The sequence below is a fragment of the Crocodylus siamensis genome, chromosome 14 (genome assembly GCF_052110815.1).
Source record: "Crocodylus siamensis isolate JL-2025a chromosome 14, ASM5211081v1, whole genome shotgun sequence".
Taxonomy (NCBI): domain Eukaryota; kingdom Metazoa; phylum Chordata; order Crocodylia; family Crocodylidae; genus Crocodylus; species Crocodylus siamensis.
This window is the reverse complement of record NC_143408.1, coordinates 13,851,888-13,873,644: the sequence shown is the minus strand read 5'-3', so window position 1 is coordinate 13,873,644 and position 21,757 is coordinate 13,851,888. Positions and strand designations below refer to the sequence as shown.

General features: G+C 49.6%; 1 protein-coding gene across 2 annotated transcripts in view; it reads right to left on the bottom strand.

Moving 5' to 3' along the window:
* Positions 1 to 7,280: 7,280 nt before the first annotated feature.
* Positions 7,281 to 21,757, bottom strand: part of HEPACAM (hepatic and glial cell adhesion molecule) — a 110,581-nt gene continuing 96,104 nt past the window's right edge. Inside the window, exons 5-7 of one of the 2 annotated variants that reach the window (XM_090027045.1) lie at positions 18,926 to 18,999; positions 14,802 to 14,872; positions 7,281 to 10,116 (exon numbers count right to left, since the gene is read on the bottom strand). In XM_090027045.1, the coding sequence (XP_089883171.1) occupies positions 9,814 to 10,116; positions 14,802 to 14,872; positions 18,926 to 18,999 (448 nt within the window). In that variant the 3' untranslated portion in view covers positions 7,281 to 9,813. The remainder of the gene's footprint in view (positions 10,117 to 14,801; positions 14,873 to 18,925; positions 19,000 to 21,757) is intronic. The other variant, XM_090027046.1, reaches the window with a different exon arrangement.

Here is a 21,757-nt window from a genome sequence, read left to right as displayed (position 1 = left end):
CAGAACTTATAGGGCCATCCTTACTTATTTACTTGTTGCCTTTTTACCAAGGCTTAGAGTTCATTGACAGAATGTGGTGCCTCACCATGGTGAGGCAAGGCCCCACTTCATTCACCCATACTAATATGGTATTGTGGCTCTTCCAGTCATCCTGCTGATGCTATGCTTCTATGGCTTATGCAGCCTGAACATCTGGATTGCAAAATGAAGCTAAGTAGCTCTACCCTAAACAGCTACAGGATGACAGGGGAATGAGCACTGTAACACCTCGGGGACCCAGCCTCCTACCCTGGTGCTGTGTGTAACAACTTGCAGTTTGAAACCAGACTAGTAGGAAGTAGGGCTGTGCAAGGCTTTGGGGTCCAAAGCAGCATGTTGGGGTCAAAGTGCTGGCCTCATTAGGCTTCCTGAAGCAGTTCAGAGCCACCTGCGAGATCTGGCCATAGGGTATAATGGGGAAACAAAATATCTATAACTTTGTTTTTGTCCAATTTGGATGAAATTTGCAGAGGTGGTAGACTCATGCAGAGAGCATAAAGCCTTGCCAAGCTTCAAGATCAGTGCAGGGGTTTGGGGGAACTGCCTCAAGCTGTGGACAAGCAAAACTTGTCACCAAGGCACTGCAGGGATGGTAGCCCCTGCTTCAGCCACGACACCTGCCAGCTGTTGAGGAGATAGATGCAAGGGCTTCTGGGGCCCTGCACCCCTCGCTGCTGACGGGCAAAACTCATGCCATGGATGCTTGTGGGACTGACTATGTCTGTCTTTGTGGGAGACACTACTGCAGGCCTGGCTGTTAAGCTACTATGTTACCAGTTACCAATCAGTCATGATTCACTTGGGGACCAGCTCAATACACAGTCAGTCCCACAAGCACCCATGTCGCAAGTTCAGTGTGTCAGCAGATGCGGTTGCAGGGCCCTACAACCCCTCTGCACTAATCTCAACAGCTGGCAGGCATTGTGGCCTCAGCAGGGGCCACCATCCCTGCAGCCGTCACCCTGCTGTGCCTTAACACACACAGGGTCACCCATGTCATGAGTTTTGCTTGTCTGTAGCTTAAGGTGTAGTTCCCTCCAAACCCTTTACTGATCTCCTTGAAACTTGGCAGGCTTTGTGGCCTCAGTAAGAGCTACCAGCCCTGCTGTTTTCACTCCCCTGTGGTGTAACACAGCTGTGACATGAGTTTGGCTTTCAGGAATTTGGTGCAGGGGTTGTGGGGGGGAGGGAACTGTACCCCAATCTTCTTGAAACCTGGCAGGTTTCATGCTCTTAGCAGAGGCATCCCTGCTAGTTCCATCCAAATCGAATACAAAACAACAATGTTATAGATACTTCAGTTCTGCCCCCCCCCATTATACCCTGTGGCTGGATCTCCGAGGAGGCTTTGGAGCTGCCAGTAATCTGTGGAGCAGCATGAAGTGAGGCTCACACCTTCAGACTGTTGCTAGCTGGTAGGATACAGATCTGCTCAGTCCTTAGTCTCATCTCATTCCTTTCTGGAGAGGCTGACCAAAGAACCCTTGTCACCTATTCCCAGTCTACATGATTCCAGCAACTGTGGCTCTGCACGCTGTCACACATGCCAATTCAGGCACTTCTGAGGCCTAGGTGCTCTGAGGGATGCTGTGACTTGCTTTAAAGAGCTGAAGGGCCAGTTCCAGGGCTAGAGAAAGCACTGCAGTATCTGTTCTTGAAGCCACACCCCATGGTATTTTGAGCCCCACATTTTGACTGGTTAGAAGCAGTGTGTACAGGCCATAAGAGAACCCCCTTTCTTGGTGTACCCCTTCCCAGCTGCATAAGGGCCTGGCCCACAAGACCCAGGCTTCTACTGGGACCAGGTTTGGACACTTGGCCACAGGAGTATACGTGGTACTTACTTGTGCCCACCTCGTTCCTTGCAACTCTCTGTGGCTCCTGCCTGCCTGCATCTGTGCTTACAGTGTGCAAGGGCAACACCTTCTGTTGATCTTGGTGTATTCAGTAATGGAAGTAGGTTGCAGAATTGTTCTTAAGTCACTGTCAGCCTTTTGCCGATCAGGTGCCACAGGGGTTTGCCTCCAGAGCAGAGCAGGGCAGATGCTGCCCTAAAGGGTCTGTCAGCTGTTGGGATTGGAGCCCCCTGCTCCAATGGTGGGGTCTCCCATCATGTACTGTTCTATTTTTGCCATAGAAACTGTAGTACTTGTAAAACTAGAAATAGTTTTCTTACAGGTAGTGTGAAAACCTGGAAAGGGCTTCCAAGGGAGGTGGTGCTCTCCCTTACCTTGGGGGTCTTTAAGAGGAGACTGGACAAGCGATCTCTTCTTCCCAGGGCAGGGAGTCGTACTCAATGATCTGCTGAGGTCCCTTCTGACCTTAACATCTATGAAGACAATGGCTTACCTACAAAGAACTCTGTGGTAATTTCCAAGACTCACAAAATAAGGGGTCACAAATGGAGGGATCACTAGCTTCCTGCAAGAGCCTCAAATCAGAGCTGAACTAGCAACCATAGATAAGTCTGAGGTTTCCCTCCCAGCAGGAAATGGGAACCTTCACAACAGGAAATGAAGAGGCTTATTTTCAGAGTTGTAGCTCATTGTTCTGTGCTGCAAGTCAGGCCTCCTGTCTTCTTCCACCAAAACAAATATTGCTTTGATTGACACCATTTGATCCAGGGTATCCTTTTTTCTTTTTTTTTTGGTAGAGGACAAAAAGCCACAGCCAGAAATGAAGTGCACTGAAACTTGATAAGACATTTTTAAGACAGAAGAGACCACTTAAGCCCCTCTGGCCTGACCCCTAGGTAACGCAGGACCACTCTATCTTGCACTGGGCCCTGTACTGAGTCCCTGACTCCATGGGAATGCTATTTCCTGCTGCTAACCTGCTTGGCTTTAGTGCCATGCAGCCTGCGAAGTCTCAGACCCTTGCAGTGCTCACTCTCTCCCCTGCCCTCTGGGCCTTAGTTTTCCCTACTGCAGAGTGCTTCCCAGGCACCCTCCACCTCTGGCCTCCTTGCCACTTGAGCCTCCAGTTCTATGCCAGCTACTATTCAAACATAAGCCCCTTCCTGGGTCTCAGCAAACTCCTGTCCTGTAACTGCTGGCTTTCTGTAGCTTCCAAAGGTACCTGTGTTGCCTGGGTGTCCCTTCTCTCGGCTCAGGCCAGTAAGCATTCTGGCCTCAGCAGAAATTAAGACCAGACTGAGCTCTCCAGCTCAGAAACTAGGATTTTAGTATGCTGTGACTACCCCTTTTGGTCATGTGGCCTTCACCTTTCCATGGGGTTTGCAATCAGCCTAGTACTCAGCCTGTTCTGGTTTACTTTGGTTTGCCCTCAAGTGTGGTAACTTCACTTCTGGAGCTGCAGTTATTTCCTTCTTACCTGCCTGGAGCTTTTTCTGCCTCTGCCCATATGGCTAGTATTCCAGCAGTCCCTGCTGCACTTCCAGCTTCTATTTGTGGCTTCCCCTGGCTAATTACTCAGAGGCTGACTCCTGTTCAGCAGCTGACCTGAGTACAGCTCTTTGATACCAGCTTTCAACTCTCTAAGTAGCTGAGCTTAGGGGACCCTGCTATACCTGCCCATCTCAGTGCTCTGTGTATACCAGTAGAGGCCAACCTTTTAGGCAGGCAATACCACAAGGTGAGCCTTAACCCTCTGAGTGCTGCTCTCTTTCCCTGCCTGAACTGTTGCTGTGTTCCCTGCTCCCTCCTTGATCTGCCGTGTGCCATGCACACAGGCTGCTTGTGCCACTCATGGCAACATGCTGAAAGTTGGCCTGCAACCAACACTTTTATTCCCAGTGTTAGCACTGCCTGTCTTGCAAATGTTGAATAGATCCATTCTGAGCCCCATGATGCTGTCTTAGGTAGAGCCTCCATTTGCTCTAAACCAGTTTCTTTCACTCAGATTGCCGTGGCACCCTGGGGTGACTTAAGCCCCTTCCAGAGGTGTTGCAATGCGGGTGATGCCACAGCCAAGGTGATGCGCTCTACATACTTCCTGTAAAAACAGATCAGGAAGCAGTTGCTTGGTCTTATGTCCCTCTGTTTCCAGGAGGAGCATGCAAGGTTGAACTGGGTTGGGTCACAGGAAGAGTGGGAGCTCTGGCCACAGCTCTTTGCACTGCCTGTCAAAATAGTTGCAGTGTGCCCTGATTCTAAAAAGGTTGAAAACCCCTACTCTAAATGCTATCCTCCAAAAAAAGGACTGAAACACAGAAAACCTGACTCTTAGCCTTTTTCCATATTCTACTGCTAGTCATACTCCTTTTCCACAGTAGGAGATATAACCCAGGATTCCTGACTCCCAACCCCACTTCTCCAACCACAAGACCGACGCCCTTGTACTCTCAGACACAAAGACAGACCCAGACAGAACACCACTGCCTCTGTGACTTCTAGCAGATCTTTCTAGTCATTCAACTCCAGTGTCCCCTGAGACATGAGTATCAAACCCAGGAGTTCTGATTCCTAGCCCCCTGCTCTAGAAGAATGCAGCCTAGTGGTTGGAGTAGGGTACAGAACCCTGAACTCTTAGTTTTCTGTTATAGTAGGGAGGGTAATAGAACCCATCTTCCCTAGAAATGTAAACCACTCCAACGTATTTACTTCCAGCCCCTCCTACTCTAACCCCCAGATAAGCTTGATGCCTATACTTCGGACTGAACCAAGGACTCTGGTTCCTAGACCCCACTGTAGTCACTGATCACATTCCCACCCAAGGCTGGCACTGGAATCCTGACTCCCAGCCCCCTCCCTTCTCAGAAGACTACTGCTCTCTCAAACCCTGCATTGAGGAGCTTTCAACTTCCAGCCCCCCACCTATTTTTACTAGTAGATAACCCCTCCCTGCCATTCTGCTGAGGGAGAACCCAGGAGTATTGGCTCCCAGCTCCTACTTCCAACTACTAGATCCCACTGCCTTCTCTGATGTAAAAATAAAACCCAAAAGACCTGGCTCCAAGACCTCCGTTCTAACCACGAGGTTCCATTCCCCTTAAAGAGCTAGGAAAGAATCCAGGAATCCTGGTATCTGTTCCCCTCTCTAGTTCTAAGTACTAATCTTCTCCCACATTCCAGGAGTCCTGGCTCCCAACACTTGCCAGCTTCCCCAGCTGTAACCACTAAACAAACCCCACTCTCTGCTCTCTAGCTGTCAAGAATTTATGTTCAATACTTGGACTGGACATGTCTATTCCCAGAACCCTATCCTGTCTCCATGATGGGTGTTTCACCCATGCTATAAGCATGCCCTTCCTTAGCCCTTCACTTCTGTCTTAGAAGGATATGTATGTACAGCGCACCAAGCCTACCGGCTCTCACCTCAACGTGATCTGAACACTCTGTATCTGTCAGGCACCAGGTGTATCTGGTGCTCTCAGGTCCATGTCCCTGGCTCTGCACAGAGTATCTGTACCAAGAAGCAAACATTGCAGTGTTTCTGTGCTAGGCACCAAGCATTTGAGTTCTCGGTTCCCCATCCTTTCTCAGTGTTAACTTTTCCATGCAGCAGTAATTCAAGTTCTCTGCCCTATTGCCCTCTCAACATTGTGTTGATGCCCTACATTTAGCCTGCCCAGTCTCTGGGCTCCCACACCTGTGTTAATACTAGATGTTTGCACAAGATACAAACCATATACATGCTTTGTCCCCTCATGCCTCTTGATGCTTTTTGTTTGTACCATGTAATAAGAATGCCTAGCTTACCAACCTGATGCAGCAGTGTGGAGCTTTGTCACGTACTAAGCATGTTTGTTCTTAACTTTGTCCCATCTCAGGTCTATTTGTGCCATGTATCAAACATCTGCACCCATTGGTGACATGTAGGGGGTACACACAGGTGCACACGCATCCCTGAGATTGGCCATGCACCCCCTGAGAGGAGAGAAGAGAAGCACTGGCAGCACTTCCGCTGGCAGCAGTGATCAGCACCCCCCCCACCCCCAGTCGGTGATTGGCTGCTGGAACCCTCCCCACCTCCTGGTCAACAATCGGGCCGCTGGTGCCTCCCCAGTATTAGGAGGCACCGCTTGCCCATGTCCGCACCTGTCTCTACAGTCTCTGTGCCATGCAGCGAGTTCATGCTTCCTTAGCTCTCCACCCAATCTCAGTATGTTTTCTGTGCCATGATGAGCATTTCTGTTCTTTACTCCCACCTCCCTCTCGGATTGTGTACCTCGGCTGTGCCCTTAGCACGCCCATTATCAGCTCTCCACCCAGGTCTCTCTGTTGTGTGCCCATTAATGCATTGAGCATGATTCTCAGCTCCTTACATTAGTCTCAGTGCCAGCTGCCTGTGCCAGGTTCAAGAGTACCCATTCTCAGATTCCCAATTCTGGGGCATCATTTTGTGCTTGTGCTATGCCTCTTCTCAGCTCTCTACTCCTGCCTAAAGCAGTTAGATTTGTTCCAGGCACAAAGTCATGGCTGTTTGTAACGGAAAACATTTGTAGGTATGGAGCAAAATCTTGAAGAACTTCTCGTACAGTATGCCCTGCTGAGAAGGGAGCCATGCTTTCTGGGTGTGCGTGGAAGTTAAGCCCCCTGAACAAATTGTCTCTGTTCCCACCAGAGAATAGTATTTACTTACTCAGTCCTAATGGTGACACCAAGGTTTTTTTTCCTTGTAAGGGGCAAAATTGGATCAAATAAGAATTTCTTTTTAATCTTGGACTTAACAAAATCTTGCCGAGCTTTGCAGGGTGCCCAGAATAGGTTCTGGAAGGGGGGGTGCTGAAACTTTGGCAAAGGTTTCCTTCATTCAGAATATCAATCAGGCATTGCAGTTAAATGATTGTTACTAACAAACAAGTCCAGCGGTACCAGTGTCTGACAAGTATTTGAGTACTGCTACTAGTCCCTGCTTCCCCCATATGGTCTCTTCACGTCTTGCTCACTGGTTGCCATGGGCTGAATCTGAATATCTAAGCCCAAAATCAGTTAATTTTACCTGCCTCCTCAGTGTCTTTCTTTGTCCTTACACAGAAGCAAAATGGGCACAGATTATGGGGACCTCCCACAGCCCTTAGATGGCTGCTACATATACAGCCAGTCTCATGCCCTGGCCACAAAGCTGGCAGTGTGTCTCTAGGGCCTCTACATGGGTGCAGAGCTACTGCGAAGCTTGAGGTCTGAGACACTCCCCCACCAAGACCCAGAATTCAGGATTGAGTGAACCAGTGGCTCTCCATCCAGCCCCTGCAGGCTCGCCTAGCACAAGTCAATGGGTTGGGGTAGCCTTCCCCTTCTCAGCAATAGGGGTGATGCCCCAGAGGTCTTGGTTGGGCCAAACCCATCTGTCTATAAGGAGCACAGCAGGGGGTTTGGCAAGTCCCAGAGGATGTGTCCACTAAAGAGATCAGGCCACCAGGTAGTAGGTTTAGTTTATTAGTTGGTAAAGTCTGCTCTTACAGGTCCATGCAGCACAAGCTCTTGGGTGGGGGTACAGTGCCCTACACAGTCCCACTAGACTGAATAGCTTCTCTTCCATTGCAGCTGTGGGGCATATTTCTGCTACATTTGTTTCCCAATAAAATCTAATAGAAAGGCAACATTTAAAATGTGAACATGCATGCAAATCACAAGCAATTTTCACAGAAAATAAAGACACGACAGAGCTGGAGGAAGAAGAGACTATAATGAAACGGAGCTCAGAGCCCAGCAGGTTCAGAGGAAGCGCTCAGCAGTTGATTAAACACAGAAGAAGCACAGCAGTCTCTACTGAGGATGGAAACTCAGAGCAGATCTGCAGTTGAGTGCCATACCTCAAGTTACTCAATAGACATTGGTTGATGGTCCTGAACTTTAAGAGGGGACTTCTGGACAGGAAGCCTGTGATACTGAATTGAACTGATCCTGTGGGCAGAAGAAATTTAAAATAGCAGCCTTTAGCATCCTTCCAGCAGGTGCAGCCATTAGCACAGACACCACGGTACCACTGGCTTAGGTTGCAGAACTGACCTGCTCTCCTGCCCAAGTATGGCAGGGACCCTGGTGGGGCCTGCTCCATAGTAACTCCATTGGGACAAAACAAATCCATGCTGCTGAGGCAGTGACTATGATTTGGGCCACTTTGTTTTTTAGCTCCTCTTCTGGTTCAAAGAGCTGGCAAGCTGCGGACTCCCTAGTTGAAGGGTCCTCAGGAATAGCTTGCTGTCACCCATTTTCTCAGTTGGCATACTGGTCCCTCAGGGCTATGATCACTGTGTGGCCTTGAGACCAGATGCTGTTTTAAAATATGTTTGGACAAGCGTATGGACTTGGGCCAACCCAGAACTGGTCACATGACCAGGAGCTTCCAACTACCCTCCACCAACGCTCTGGTCTTGGCTTCTATTCTATCTGTTCTTGGCCTGTTTGCACTTATTCCTGGAATGGCTCTCTACAGTGCCTCCTTAGGTGTCTCCCAGCCTAGTACGTGCTGGAAGGAGATGCTCAAACAGCAGTGGGGGTTCAGTACTATGCCATGTGCCAACATTGCTAACTCAGAGCGGGCACACACCAGCTTGCCTGTAGCTCAAGTACAGGAAAGTGAGCCAGAGAGTTGGTAGGGGTGATGCTGATATCATTGAACACTGAGAGCATCACTCACCCACTCCAGGGCTTGCTCCCTTCTGCCAGGCTAAGCTGTGAATGTAGGCTTCATTACCCAGGTCTTGACTGTCATCCATCCTGCAATTTGCAACCCAGCATCTCCAGGGGCCTACACTCTTCTCATGGCCAGGACACACACTGTAACCATACTAACCACAGCAATCTACCCAAAAGCTGCCCCTCCCATGGACTGGCCCACATAGAGCTTTGCTTCTGCTGGGCTGTGGGCTTTGCTTCTGCACTGCTGATGACCCTCACTCCCCAAACTGAGCCAGGCTACAAAGGGCAGATCCTCCTCACCCTTTCCATAATTCCCCAGCTCTGAAACCAGCATTACTATTTTTTTCATAAAAGTCTGCAGCCACATACAGTGATGCCTGCACACACATAGAAAGATGGGCTCTGTGCTGGGGCACACCTGTGCACAAATACCTGGGAACAGCCTCCCAGAGGTGTGTGCATAAAAAGATGCATTCCTGTCCCATGTGATTACTTGATGCAGCAAGACATCCACGGGGGTGGGGGCGGGGAGGGTGTGCATGCGCATGTGAAAGATCTCATCTAATGTCTCTCCTTGTCCTTCCACACAGGCATACATGTGCAGTCATACTAGATGCACATAAGTGCAGATTTCCACACCAGTGCTTCTGACACATGCAGTAACGTGGATGCTTCTGTTTGTGCACATGCTGCATGCACACTTTTCCACACTCTCTTCAAGCATGAGACCTTGCATCTAGAGATGAATGTTCATGCAAACACATATACATTCTCACCCTGGAAACACCTATGCTCATTGATTTGCTCTCTGCCATGTATGCTTGCAGGCTGACTCAGGCACACACACATGAATGGAATGGAATGGAAAGCTATAGAAGGAAAACTCTTGAGCTGAAGTGCAGTTAGTCTGACACCATAGGAGGCCAAAGCTTAGGTGAGCTCTGTGTGATCACTAGGGTGTTAAATAGGAATTAGCAACTTTTAAATGCCTGAACATAGAAGCTACTGTAAGTTCTTAACTGGGTTCATTCAGCCAGCTGAGCAATGTCACTCACCTTGATCTACAGGCCATGCCTGGGGCCTGCTCACTGCACATGGGACTTTTATGCACACACGCATGCGTGTGTGTGTACATACACACACACACGTCTGAAGCACATTACATTGCCACCAGTCAGAAACACCTCCCTCACCAGTGGTATCTCCATGGCACACCTGCAGGATGCTCTCAGGCACTGATTTCAACAGCATTGGCCTCCTCCTGCTCCCGGATTATATGAACCCCAGCAGTCCGCACCATGCGCGTGGCACTCCGGGAATGCACAGGGGAGCCTGGAGATCGGGTTGGGGATTTGTGTGTTCTGGAGGAAGCTGGTAATCTGGCTGGGGAGCGGTGGTATCTATGAGCTGATCGTACAGGAGGCCTGGGGGATCTGCCAGGAGGTGTTGGGGAGCTGGAGTAGCTGGGCGGCCCCAGCTCGGCTGTGCCTTGTGATTCGGGAGGGGAATCTTCATCCAGCTCAGGGGAATCCTGCAGAGACAAGAGCAAGGAGGTGAGTGCAGGCAAGCCAGACTAGGACTGCAGCACCATTGCCTTTGGCACTGGCTTCAAACAACTGCGGGAAAGGGTTCTTGTTAGGTGCTCTGGCTCAGCCAGAGCACCAAGCACCACTCAAGGCTTTTTTCCAATGTGTCTAAATATGCCAAGAGGTCAAGCTGTGGACATATTCTGCATTCACAGTATTCATTGCTATTGATGACCTCAGCCGTTGCTTGCAGTCATCTCCCTTCCCCTGTCAGGGAGCAAAGGCTGAGTGTTACAGAAGCCATATCTAAACCCCAGCAATTATGCTCACTGGAATACAAGACCCCAAGAACTCAGAGACGCCTCTCAGCAGATGTCAGCTCTAAGTTCAGGTCAAGATGGTCTTTTTCAATCTCACGAACTATAGACTCTCCCCAGCTCCCCACAGAGTACCAGATTGCAGAGGATTGGAGTTAGGTTACATGTTGCCCTCCTGTAATGTTGCTCTGGGATGCTCTACAATGCCCTACTCCCAGTACATCTACCAGCAGGTGTCACTCATGAGTCACAGTGTGCATGGCACTTCGCAGTCTTTAGTAACTGCAAGTCAGTCTCTGGGTTATGAGCATGAGGGCCACATTATCAGGGCCTATATGTGCCAGTTTTCTATCCCTCCCTTCTAACATCCTGTAAAAAATCTATTCTGTTTGCAATGCCTCAAGCGAGGAGAGAGGAGTGGAAGAGAGCCTGGGCTAAGCCATCTGAGCTGTTGTGAAGCTGAAGGAATTTGAAAAATTGGTGGATTTTCAGTTTCTAACCATCTTGCACTGTTCACTGTCTCCCCGTTGTCTGTCTGGGCTGGAGGCTGGGAATGCCCTGATTGTCTGACAGTTAGTTTTAGAATGTGCTTGCCTAGGTGTCTCTGAGCAGAGCAGGATAGCCTGTGACCATGGACAGATCTGGAGGTGGATCCACCTGTAACTATGGGTAGATCTTTGGCAATGTAATTCATCTGCAGTGAACTCTCAGCTCACTAGCTTTTCAGCATGGCTGCCAGACCCTGTGTTGGTGTGGCCCTGAAATCCAGGAGGTTAGCACCACTGCTGCTCGCCCCCACATCCCCTTGCCCACAGCCAGATTTGGCAGCATGTGAAAAGGAGAGGGTGAGTGGTGGCAGCATGCATCTCCTGGATTGCAGAGCCTCACCAACAGGCTCTGACAGCTGTGATGATGAGACAGTGAGCTTGCTGAGCATGCATCATGCCACCAAAGATGGGGGGTGCTGCTGCATTCCTTGCACCTCCCTATGAATTTCTCATTTGCCTGTGCAGTTGTGGTGCTCCCATGTTCACTGAGCACTGAAAGAGTTCACGGTCCCAGGAGTATGAAGTAAAACAGCCTGGTGGCCAGTGTCCAAGAAGCCCAATTTTTAACCCAAGGTGGAAGCACTAACATTGTACGCATAATCTGTTGTGCAAAGTAATAGGGAGAGGGCTTCTGGAGCTGCATACAAGTGAAAGAAAGTCAGAGAAGTGTTTGCACTGTACATCACATCTCTTGAGATTCAATAAGGTTAAGTAAGGACAAGTGCAAAATCCTGCACTTAGGACAGAACAATCCTATGCATGGGTACAGGTTGGCACTGACTGCAGATAGCAGCTCTGCAGAAAAGGACCTAGGGGTTACAGTGAACAATAAGCTGAATATAAGCCAACAGTGTGCCCTTGTTGCCAAGAAGATTAAGGGCATACTAGGCTGCATTGGTAGCAGTGCAAGGGAAGTGATTATTCTCCTCTACTTAGCACTGGTGAGGCCACATTTGCAGTACTGTGTCCAGTTTTGGCCCCCTTACTACAGAAAGGATATGGAGAAATTGGAGAGAGTCCAGCAGATGGCAACAAAAATGGTTCAGGGGCTGGGGCACATGACTTCTGAGGAGAAGCTAAGGGAACCCGGGCTTATTTAGCCTAGGGAAGACTGAGAGGGAAGAGCAGCCTTTAACTACCTGACAGGGGGTTCCAGAGAAGATGGAGCTGGACTGTTGTCAGTGGCAGCAGATGACAGAACAAGGAGCAATTGTCTCAACTTGCAGCAAGGAAAGTTTAGGTTACATATTAGGAAAAACTTGCTTGCTAGGAGGGTAGTAAAGCACTGGAACAAGCTACTCAGCGAAGTGGTAGAATCCCCATCCATGGATGTTTTTAAGACCCAGCTAGACAAAGGGGATCATCTAATTGGGGATGGTCTTGCTTTGAGTAGGGGGTTGGGCTAGATGACCTCCTGAGGTCCATTCCAACCCTAATTTTCTATGATTCTATGGCATTTAAGTCCTGAACAGCACGTTTAAATATTTGGGGTGAAATGTTCTTCTCTGAGCACACGTGCACACAAAGGTTTCTTTCATCACAGTGATTTATAGAACACCCTTCTAATGGGAGGAATAGATGCAAGATACCAAGCTAGTTTGAAGACAAAATTTATGAGCAGAGTGACATGACACCCTTGTCTGTGATAGCAGGGGCTGGACTCAGTGACCCAGGAGGTCCTTTCTACTCTGAGGCTCCTATATAAGTCACAGGACCCGTAAGTCTCATTACTACATGGACCTGGAGCATACTGACAAAGCAGCTTCCTTGTTGCCACGGCCAAATGTAGCCCAGCAGCTTGCAGTGCATAACAGCAAAGGACACTCCTTGGGGCTGGGCTCCTGTTAATCTGAGAGGCTCCAGGTTTTACTTCAAGTTTCTGGTTCAAATACATTCAAAATCCCAGGATGAAGGTGTCCAATGTTTCAGCTTCGTCTGGCCTCATGGGAAACCTCAATCCTGGGCCTCTGTGCCAAGCGAAAAGCTGACTGAAGCATGCATCACAAAGCCCATTTTTTCCAAACAGTTCAGAGGCGTCCTCCAAGCAGGTCTGCAAACGAAGTCTGTTGGGGCCCAGATCCTGTTTCAGCTAGTGGGCATTCAAGTGGACTTATGCACCTAAGTGATATGGTATCCTATCTTGGTAAAGTCCCTAAAAGTCTATTAATGCATTTATTTTAGTAATATGCTATCATGGGGTTTTTCTAGAAGTGCAATTAATGTGCACGAATAAACTTTGGAGATTACTGCTCAGGAGTTATGGCTCCCAGGCACTACATCTTCATATGCCCCTGGGACTGCAGCAAACTAAGCCAGGTCAGAGCAGCTGTGGCTGGCAAAGGACCCAGGGGTCAGCCTACCAGCCTAGGACTACTCCCCCTGGCTCAACATGATGTGGAGGCACTGGCTGGGGCACAAGGGTGTTTTAGTGTGAGACTAGCCAGCTGGCAGCCCCCACACTGAAGCACCCTCATGCCCAGCCAGCCAAGGCAGCATCTACATGTGTGCTGCTGCGGAGTAAAAAAAACTCCACAGCATGATAGTACTTGTATTTACAAGTGCTAGCCGGCTGCAAAGTAAATTGGTTTACTCCAGACTAATAGGGGCACAGATGTAGATGCATGCTAATAGCTAATTAGTCTACTGCACAGTAAACGTCTTGTGTAGATGTGCCCATGGACTTGCAGGCAGAGACACTCGAGAGGATTCTGTGGCTCCCCTGAAGGCAGGTGGCAAGGAGGCTGGGTGGGATGCTCTGGGGCTGAAGAGAGGGGGGTCCCAGTGAGGAGAGGGAAAGTGGAAGTCCCCAGTGAAGGGAGACAGCAGTGACTGAGGGGAGGTTTACCCCAGAGAATTTTTACAAGAATTTTTATGGGGGCTCAATGGTAGTCTGAACATAAGGTAAGGATTTTGTCAGTTTTGTTTTACCACACTGTGGTCAAAACATTTGATAATATTTTTTTCTTTTTCATACCATTTGTTCTTCCTTGTAATAAACCCTTTTGTTTTTCTGTTACTTTCCCAAAGTGCCTGTGGTAAATCATGACATCTGAGCAAATTAATAATCTGGGTATTAATCTGGGTATATCCATTCGACAGAGTGGAGGACCAAGACAAACCTGCTCTGGATGCAGCTCAGGGTTTTGCCATACCATTGTCCTACCCTTAGGATTGAGTCACTAAAGCAGGGGTAGGCAAAATACAGCCTGCAAACCAGATCCAGGCCAACAGGCAATTTCATCTGGCCCACAGGCACCCACCAATTAATTATACCCTGCCCAGCCCACGCACCTCACCAGGGGAGCTGCAGCTGGGTGCGAGCATGTAGCTGTCAGGAGCGTGGAGCTTGCACCCAGGGGGGTGGTGGGAGCACAGACCTCGGGTGGGCAGGGTGGGTGGGCAGGGTGTGAGTGTGAGGGAGGGCAGGGATGTGTGGGGACCCCCCCACTCTCCTTCCCCATGGTGCACAGCCCCCACCATAGTGTCTAAAAGCAGTAAGTAGAAGGTGAACCCATGGCTTTTTGCATTAACTGGTTTTCAGGGATTTGAGCAGGGTGCAGTAGAATCTACTTAGTTGCTTAAGTCCATTTACTTGCCTAATAGATGGGACAGAATATGGCCCTTGGGACTACATATAGTTTTAAGGCCCCATGACAGTAGCCACATCTGCAAAACCAAGGCAGGTGTTTTCTCTTTGACTTTGCTGTGAATAAAGAATGAAGCTATTCCAGCCCCTCATGCCACAAAAGATCCCCCTCTGCCTTGTTAAGGGAAAGCTGCTTCATTTCTGGCTCACAGGTCCTAGGTTTTTCGCAGTACACTTACCTTGTCCTTTAGGATGTAGAGAGCAACTGGGTTCTTGCGTTCATGTTCTCCAGTGTGAGGGATAATCTCAACTGCACAAAAACAGCAGAAAACATTTGTGACATGTTCCTACCGATGGGAAAAGTAATCTATACACACACCCAACATGTATGTGCATGTGTATGGATGTGGGTGAGGGCGTGTGCTGAAAACTGCTGGAATATTCCTGCACTCCTTGAGTTCCAGGAGCAATTTCCTACCCATCTTCCAGGTTCCTGCATCTCAGGCTTCCCAAGCTTAATTTTGGCAATTGTATAAATTGTCTGGAGGAGAGAGTGACATGTTAGGGGTAGTCATAGGTTGCCTAGCACAAGATCATTTACAAAGAGAAGGCAAATATGTCCATATGCATTGGAGTGCACAAAAAAGTAGCCCAGGAGAGGTTAGGGCTTGCAGCATCAGCTCCAGGGAGTAAATTTCAGTAAAAGTTGTGGGCAGTTGCGCAGTGTCAAACAAATGGTGGGAGTGGGGGTTGAGGGCCATTAGGCCTCACAGGAGCAGAGGTGTTATACCAGGAGCCTGAGATCATGCTAAGTCATTGCTGAGTCTGGGGGAGCAGAACAGCAGTAGGAGAGCCCAGAGAAGTACAGAAACCTCTCCACTCCTGAGCCTAATAGGAGAAATGGGCCCAGTAAGGGAAATGGGGCATGTTATACTAATGCATGGTCTGTAAAGCAATTTAGGAAGGTAAACATAATCCTAGGTTCTATGTGCTGGCAAACAGGTGTCCCCAGCTGGAGCAGGGACCCATCAAACAGGTCTCATCACAACACTAGCCTTGGGTGGCCTCCTGTTCTTGAAACTGCAGCAAAGTAGACTTAGACTGGAGATCAGGAAAAACTTTTTCACTCTTAGAACAGTGAAGCAGTGGAATAGGCTACCTAGGGAAGTTGTGAACTCTCCATCACTGGAGGTATTCAAGAAGAGGTTGGATAAGCATTGGTCAGGCATGATTTAAGAATATAAATGCCTGGAATGGGGCTATGAAGAGGAACCACTGGAAGCTCAGAAGACCCCCACACACACATTGCTCAAAGAAGAGCTCTGCAGACCAGAACAGAAATTGGAGGAATATGTTCAGCCACAGAAGAATGAAGCAGAGTTCCACAACTGACTTGGTTATGAAAAAAGACTAAAGAACAAGGACAAGTTTACGTGGGGAATAGGATGAAAAAAAGAGTTCTGGCTCTCCAGTTAGGTTGTATGATGCATGTGGCTATGTATCTGGTCCTCAGGTTCCAGTGCAGGTAGATGTTTGGTGATCCCATAATTCCAGCCTTTGTTGGTCACCTTATGGGGATGGGAAGATTGTTTTCCCCTCCTTTGCTACAGGTGTCAAGGTTTTTTGCTTTTCTCAGAAGCACTGTCTGTTGGCTATAGCCAAGGCAGGAGATTTTGACTGGGATGTGCCAGTGGTACTTCTGGGACTAAAAAACCCCAGAGGTTCCTGGCTAGAGGGCCTTACTCCTCTGTTCAGGGTCAGACTGATGTTTGGGATCAGGGAGGAATTGTACCCTGCAGTCAGATCAGCATGGATGGGAGTGTGTGTGTGTGGGGGGGACAGGACTGGCACAGGGGAAAATGTCTTCCTCTGAAATGAGGGGCATGGTTCTCTTCTTTGGATCTCTGAATGTATTTTATAAAACTCCTATTTTTCCTTGAAGTACTGGTGCTCTCATTCTCCTGCCTTACCTTAGAATGTTTTGATGTTTTTGGAAGTTGTACAAGAGGGTTGTTTGTGCAGGTTTAAGACTAGATTAGACAAATATTGTCTAAAATAGCTTGGAGAGGGATGATCCTGTCTTGAGCAGGTGGGAAGGCTTGATCGGGGTTACCTAAACGCAGTACAAGTGCCACAAGTAGCATGGGCAGCCTTTCCATGTGGCACAAATCAGAGGGAGCAGGCAGCATAAAAGCAATAGGGCAGAAAGCAGAAAGCAGATCAGGTATGGGAGGAAGTTCAGAGTGGCACAAAGAGGGCAGGGTAAGGGCAAATTTGTGGCATGCCTGTCAAAAAGCTTGTCCCCACAGGACTAGATGACCAGTCCAGTTGAGCCCAGCTTTTCTATGATTCTATTCCTCATGCATGTTTTTGGAGTCATCTCTAACAGAAAACGGTCTCACAGAAGAGACTGGAAGAACGACGGTTCTTGCTTTGTGCACACAATGAGAAGCCTGGAATTGCTCACCCAGAATAATGCATGGGACATATGAGCTAGCTGCCAGGAAAGTTTGAAAAGAGTTTTTGTGAGAACTTCATGCCACAGTGTCTCATCCACAGCTTCAGCTATCAAATATCCCCACCGTGCCCAAAATGTAGAGCAGTGGTATGTTGCATGACAACTCCAGACCAGGAGCTTACAATTGACGGCAGAAAGAAAGCACAACTAAAAGAATGTGCATGGAAAACACAACGTACACTGAGTATTCAAATGTGGCAGGAAACCCTGGCCTTGTTCTCCCCACTTGTCCATTTATTTGATTGGTTTGGGTTGACTTCCTGAAAAAAGAGATTGATTAAATCCGTTGCCCACTTACCTGTTTCTGTTACTTCGAACTGCATCCAGGGCCTCCTGGCAGGCAGGCTTTACAAACACATTGATGATTCTGGGTTGTGATTTTATTTTATTATTATTCTTAAATTAATTTCCTTTTTCATACAACCCTTGAATGTCAACTAGGGTTCAGGGTGCATTTGAATCCCCCTTAGATATTCAGGGGCAAAATCTCTAATTTTACTACCCCAGAACCTGATCTTGCTGACACTAGGTGGTGGGTACTATGCTTCCTATTGGGAGAACTGCAGACCCCAGGGAGCCCTCCCAGCAAATTTGTATTTCCAGGATTGGGCCATAGATCATACAAACCATCAGGTAAGACGCAAATCAGTAAGGATCCCTGAAAAGATGTTACCTTTTGTTAGGGGGCCCCGGTGTGTGGACTCAGGATGTCCCTCATTTGTATAAAGGAGAGGTGGGCAAAATACAGCATGCAGGCTGGATATAGCCCACCACATGAATCTATCCAGTCTGCGGCAGGTCCTTCAGCTGCCAAGAGCAGAGGGTGCTCACATATGTTTCTTGGGCATGCTGGGACATGTATTTCGTTGGGCCAGTGGCATTGCAGTGGGGCAGAGGTGGCACAGCAGCCAGATTCAGCTTCCTGGCACCCCCCATGGTGGTGGCTCCTTCTGGCTGCCATTGTCAATGTCTTTGCCACTGCCACTGGACCCAGCCCTGCTGCTCAGGCACCCTGGCTCATCTGTCCTACACTCACTGCTGGGGGTGCCAGACGGAGTGGGTGGGTGAGTGGGTGGGCAGGCAGGTGGGGTCTCCATGAAGACTGGCTTGGGACCCCTGCAAACAAACTGCACTTGGTTGGGCAAGTGGGATGGAGTCATAGGTGGGCGGGGTGCAGCCTCCAGGAGCCAGGCAGTGACAGAACAGGGCTGGGGCCTGGGGCAGAGCTGCACTCTGCTCCCTGCACATCCCTGCAATGCATGCCAGCCACTGCCCATAGAACTGGCGTTCATCACGGGGATGTGAGGGGAGCGGATTGCAGCTTTGCCCTAGGACCAGGGCCCCAGGTCCCAGCCCTGTGTTGTCAGCACCCCGTGATCCAAGGCCTGGCCTTGCAAGTCTATCCCGCTCTTGGACGCTGCTCCCTGCCTGCCCATGGCTCCATCCCATCTATCTAGCTGAGCACATCCTGTCCACAGTGGTCCCAGGCTGGCCTCCATGAAGACCTTGCCCACCTGCCCACTCTGTCCAGCATACCCAGCAGTGGGTGCAGGGCACATGTGTCCAGGGTAGGAAAGGATCAACTGACATCTCCCCATTCTCTTCCTTCACTCTCCACACTGGGTGGTGTAAACACCAATGATGGGAGACCCAGGCCAAATCAGCACCTGCTCCCCCTCCCCCTCCCCTGCCCCTGTACAACTCACCAAAGCTCTTTAAGTAGTCCTTAAAATAACTGCCCACCCCTCATATAGCAGCAGTACTTAATGGCTGCAATTAGCAACAAAGACTACATAGGCCCCAGCCCTGATCCACAGATACTTGATCCATGGGACAATTATTTACCTTCATGCTTTAAGTGCTCTTCATTCTGATCCACATGTTCAGAAGAGCTCTGCTGGTCCAGTTTCCGTTTGTCCCTATAAAATGTAGAAGGTGCCTGGTGAAAAACAAAGCAGGAGGCTTGTGTGGAAAAGTTTTTTCAGAACAGCTTTTTTCACATTCTCCTCATTGAGCCCCAGCATTTCTGGGAGAAGCTCTGCTCAGTGTGCCAGCTGTTTGTGCCAGGCCTGTAGCACATCTGCTCTGAGGAAGTAATGAGCACTGAGATGCTGCTGTCTGGAAGACTTCCCCAGCTGTACACAAAGCAAAAGCCTCTGCTGGGGAGTGAATTCACTGGATGAGTGGAACAGAAGTCAAGAGACCTGCAAAATGGAAGGAGGGTGATTGCAGCCTAAAGTTAGTGTACTTGGTGCTCTGGGCCTATTTCCTCTGCTGCTGTAAAATTCAGCAAATTCCTAAAACAAAGCAATGGTTTTAAACTCCTTAAGGTTACACAGCAAGGGAGCAGGAAGAAACTAATGGAGCTTAAGTATTAGATTACTGTACCAATGGCACAGTATTTGCTTGGGATCAAAGAGAGCTCCTAGCTCTATATCAGGAGAAAGGAACGCTGGAAAGATTAGTTGTTACAGAGCATATACTAGAAATGAGCTAAGCTAGGCCCATCTGCGGGTGTACTGGCTGGACAGCCAAGATCCTGTTTTGGAGCTTGGGTTCCCTAGTGGGACTGGCCAGAACAGGCTCAGAGTTGGGCTGTTTCATAAGGACAATCCTGTAGCGTGTTCATGGATCTACCCCAGATGCTGGGGTGGGTTGGGATAGGGACAAAAATTACACCTAAACTGGTTTAAGTGATCAGAAACTGCTTTAAATCTGTGACAGAACAGATGTTCAGTGCACATAAACCAGTTTCAAAATGGCTGAAACTGGTTTGTGAAAAAATGGGTTGAACATAGTATCAGACTCAACTGATTGAGATCAAACCAGTTTATGCAATGTCTGCCCCAGATCCCTTGCTGGTTTAAGTTAAACCAGGGGCCCCCAGCATCCTGGCATGCAGGGCTGGCCCCACCCCTCTGCTCCCCAGCTGGAGCAGGGACAGGCAGAGACAGGGGGGTCTGGCCAAACTCTGGCCTTGGACGGGATCAGGGAAGAAGTTTATTCCTCCCCTCCCTCCCCTGTCCCACCAGCATGGACCTCTACTTCTCCATGCTGGCTGCTCCAGCAGCAGGGGCATGGCCAGTTCCAGCAGTAGTTTTGGCTGAACTGGCCACAGAGTGGTTTAATTCCACCCTCCCTGTTCCACCAGCAGGGACCCAAGCTGGGTCTTCCAGGCACTCCCTGTCCTTGTCATGGCACTCCACTCCCAGCAGCACCTGTCATGGCTTCCTGCAGTTGTGGAGCAGGGAAGGTTGCTGCAGACCGTGGTGGTGGCACTGGGGAGGTGTGGGGCTGTGGCCTCCTCCAAACCCCAGTGCTGCATGCACAGTCTGCTGCAGCTCTGCCATCCCCACAGCATCTGGCCGTGCCTGGTCCCACCTCTGCAGCAGCGTGGGGGAATGCCCGGCAGACCTGGCTTGGGTCCCTGCTGGTGGGATGGGGAGGGGGGAGCCTGGGCTGGCCACACTGTCTCTCCCCTTCCCGCCCCAGCACAGCTTCCCTGCAGTCAAGGGTGCACTCTACCGCCCCCTGGTGCCTGGTCTGAGCAACTGCAGGCATGGCCTGCATTTCTTCAGTCCAAAGGGAATGTCTGTACAGTTACAAATCAGTTCAACCTAGGCAGGTTAGACTAACCTGCAAAGATTGAATTAATTCAGGCTCCAGCTTTTTGAATATCTGTCCCTAGCCCTGGAGCTCCCTGGGGTCTGACCCACCTCCTGCATTCCCCAGCCCCTTCTCCCCCACAACCTCTCCAGTCTCTTTCTTCCCTTGTCTTTGTTGTTATACTGAGGAGGCAGTCCCTGGAAGCTGGGAATAGCTTCTGTGATGCTACTCATTCCTGGCTTTGTCCTTGAGCTTCTCTCCCTCACACTCAGTCCTAGGGTTCTTTATCCAAGGACCTAGGCTGGCAGCTCCTTCACAGAGCTATCGTGTGTGTCTGGCATGGCTTATGACAACCCCCAACATGTGCCCATTCTATGAGCAGAGGGAGACCCTGGCACACATGTTCCTTGAGTGCACCAGGTTGTAACCCCTGCACCTCTTCCTTCAGAACTTCTTATTGAGATTTTGACTGCACTTTTCCCCACACTTTTTCACACCCTATCCATGTGTGTGAATTTTTTCATACCCTATCTGTGGCCCTACCAAGCCCCGGGACCTCCTGGTCAACCTCCTCCTGGACCTGGCCAAGCTGGCCACCTATCTTTCTTGCTGGGATCCTATGATCCCTGCTGACTTCCTGCCCCTGGGGCAGGGGGCTGGACTCAATGATCTTCCAAGGTCCCTTCCAGCCCCAGTGTCTATGAATCTATGAATCCTACCAGGAAGGATGCTGGCTGGGAGGATCTCCAGGAACTGTAGGGCCGTTTTCCTGGGCCTCCTACATTCCCGTCTCTGAGCAGAGCACCACTGGGCAGTAGCCACCGGCTAAGTGTAAATTAGTGGGTTTGCCCACATGAAAAAGGTCACAAATAGGCCTAGGGGTCTCTATGCTTCTGCCAGGAGTGTTTCCCCTTTAAGGTAACTCCCCTCAGGCCTCAGAGTATTTGCTGGTGCTTCACCTGTCCCAGTCTTGGACCCCTTTTCTCTAGCTGAGCACTCAGCTCCAGTCCACTGCCTTGGACCTTGGTTCCCCAGTCTCAGCCATTCATGACCCTGCCAAGAGCAGGTCTC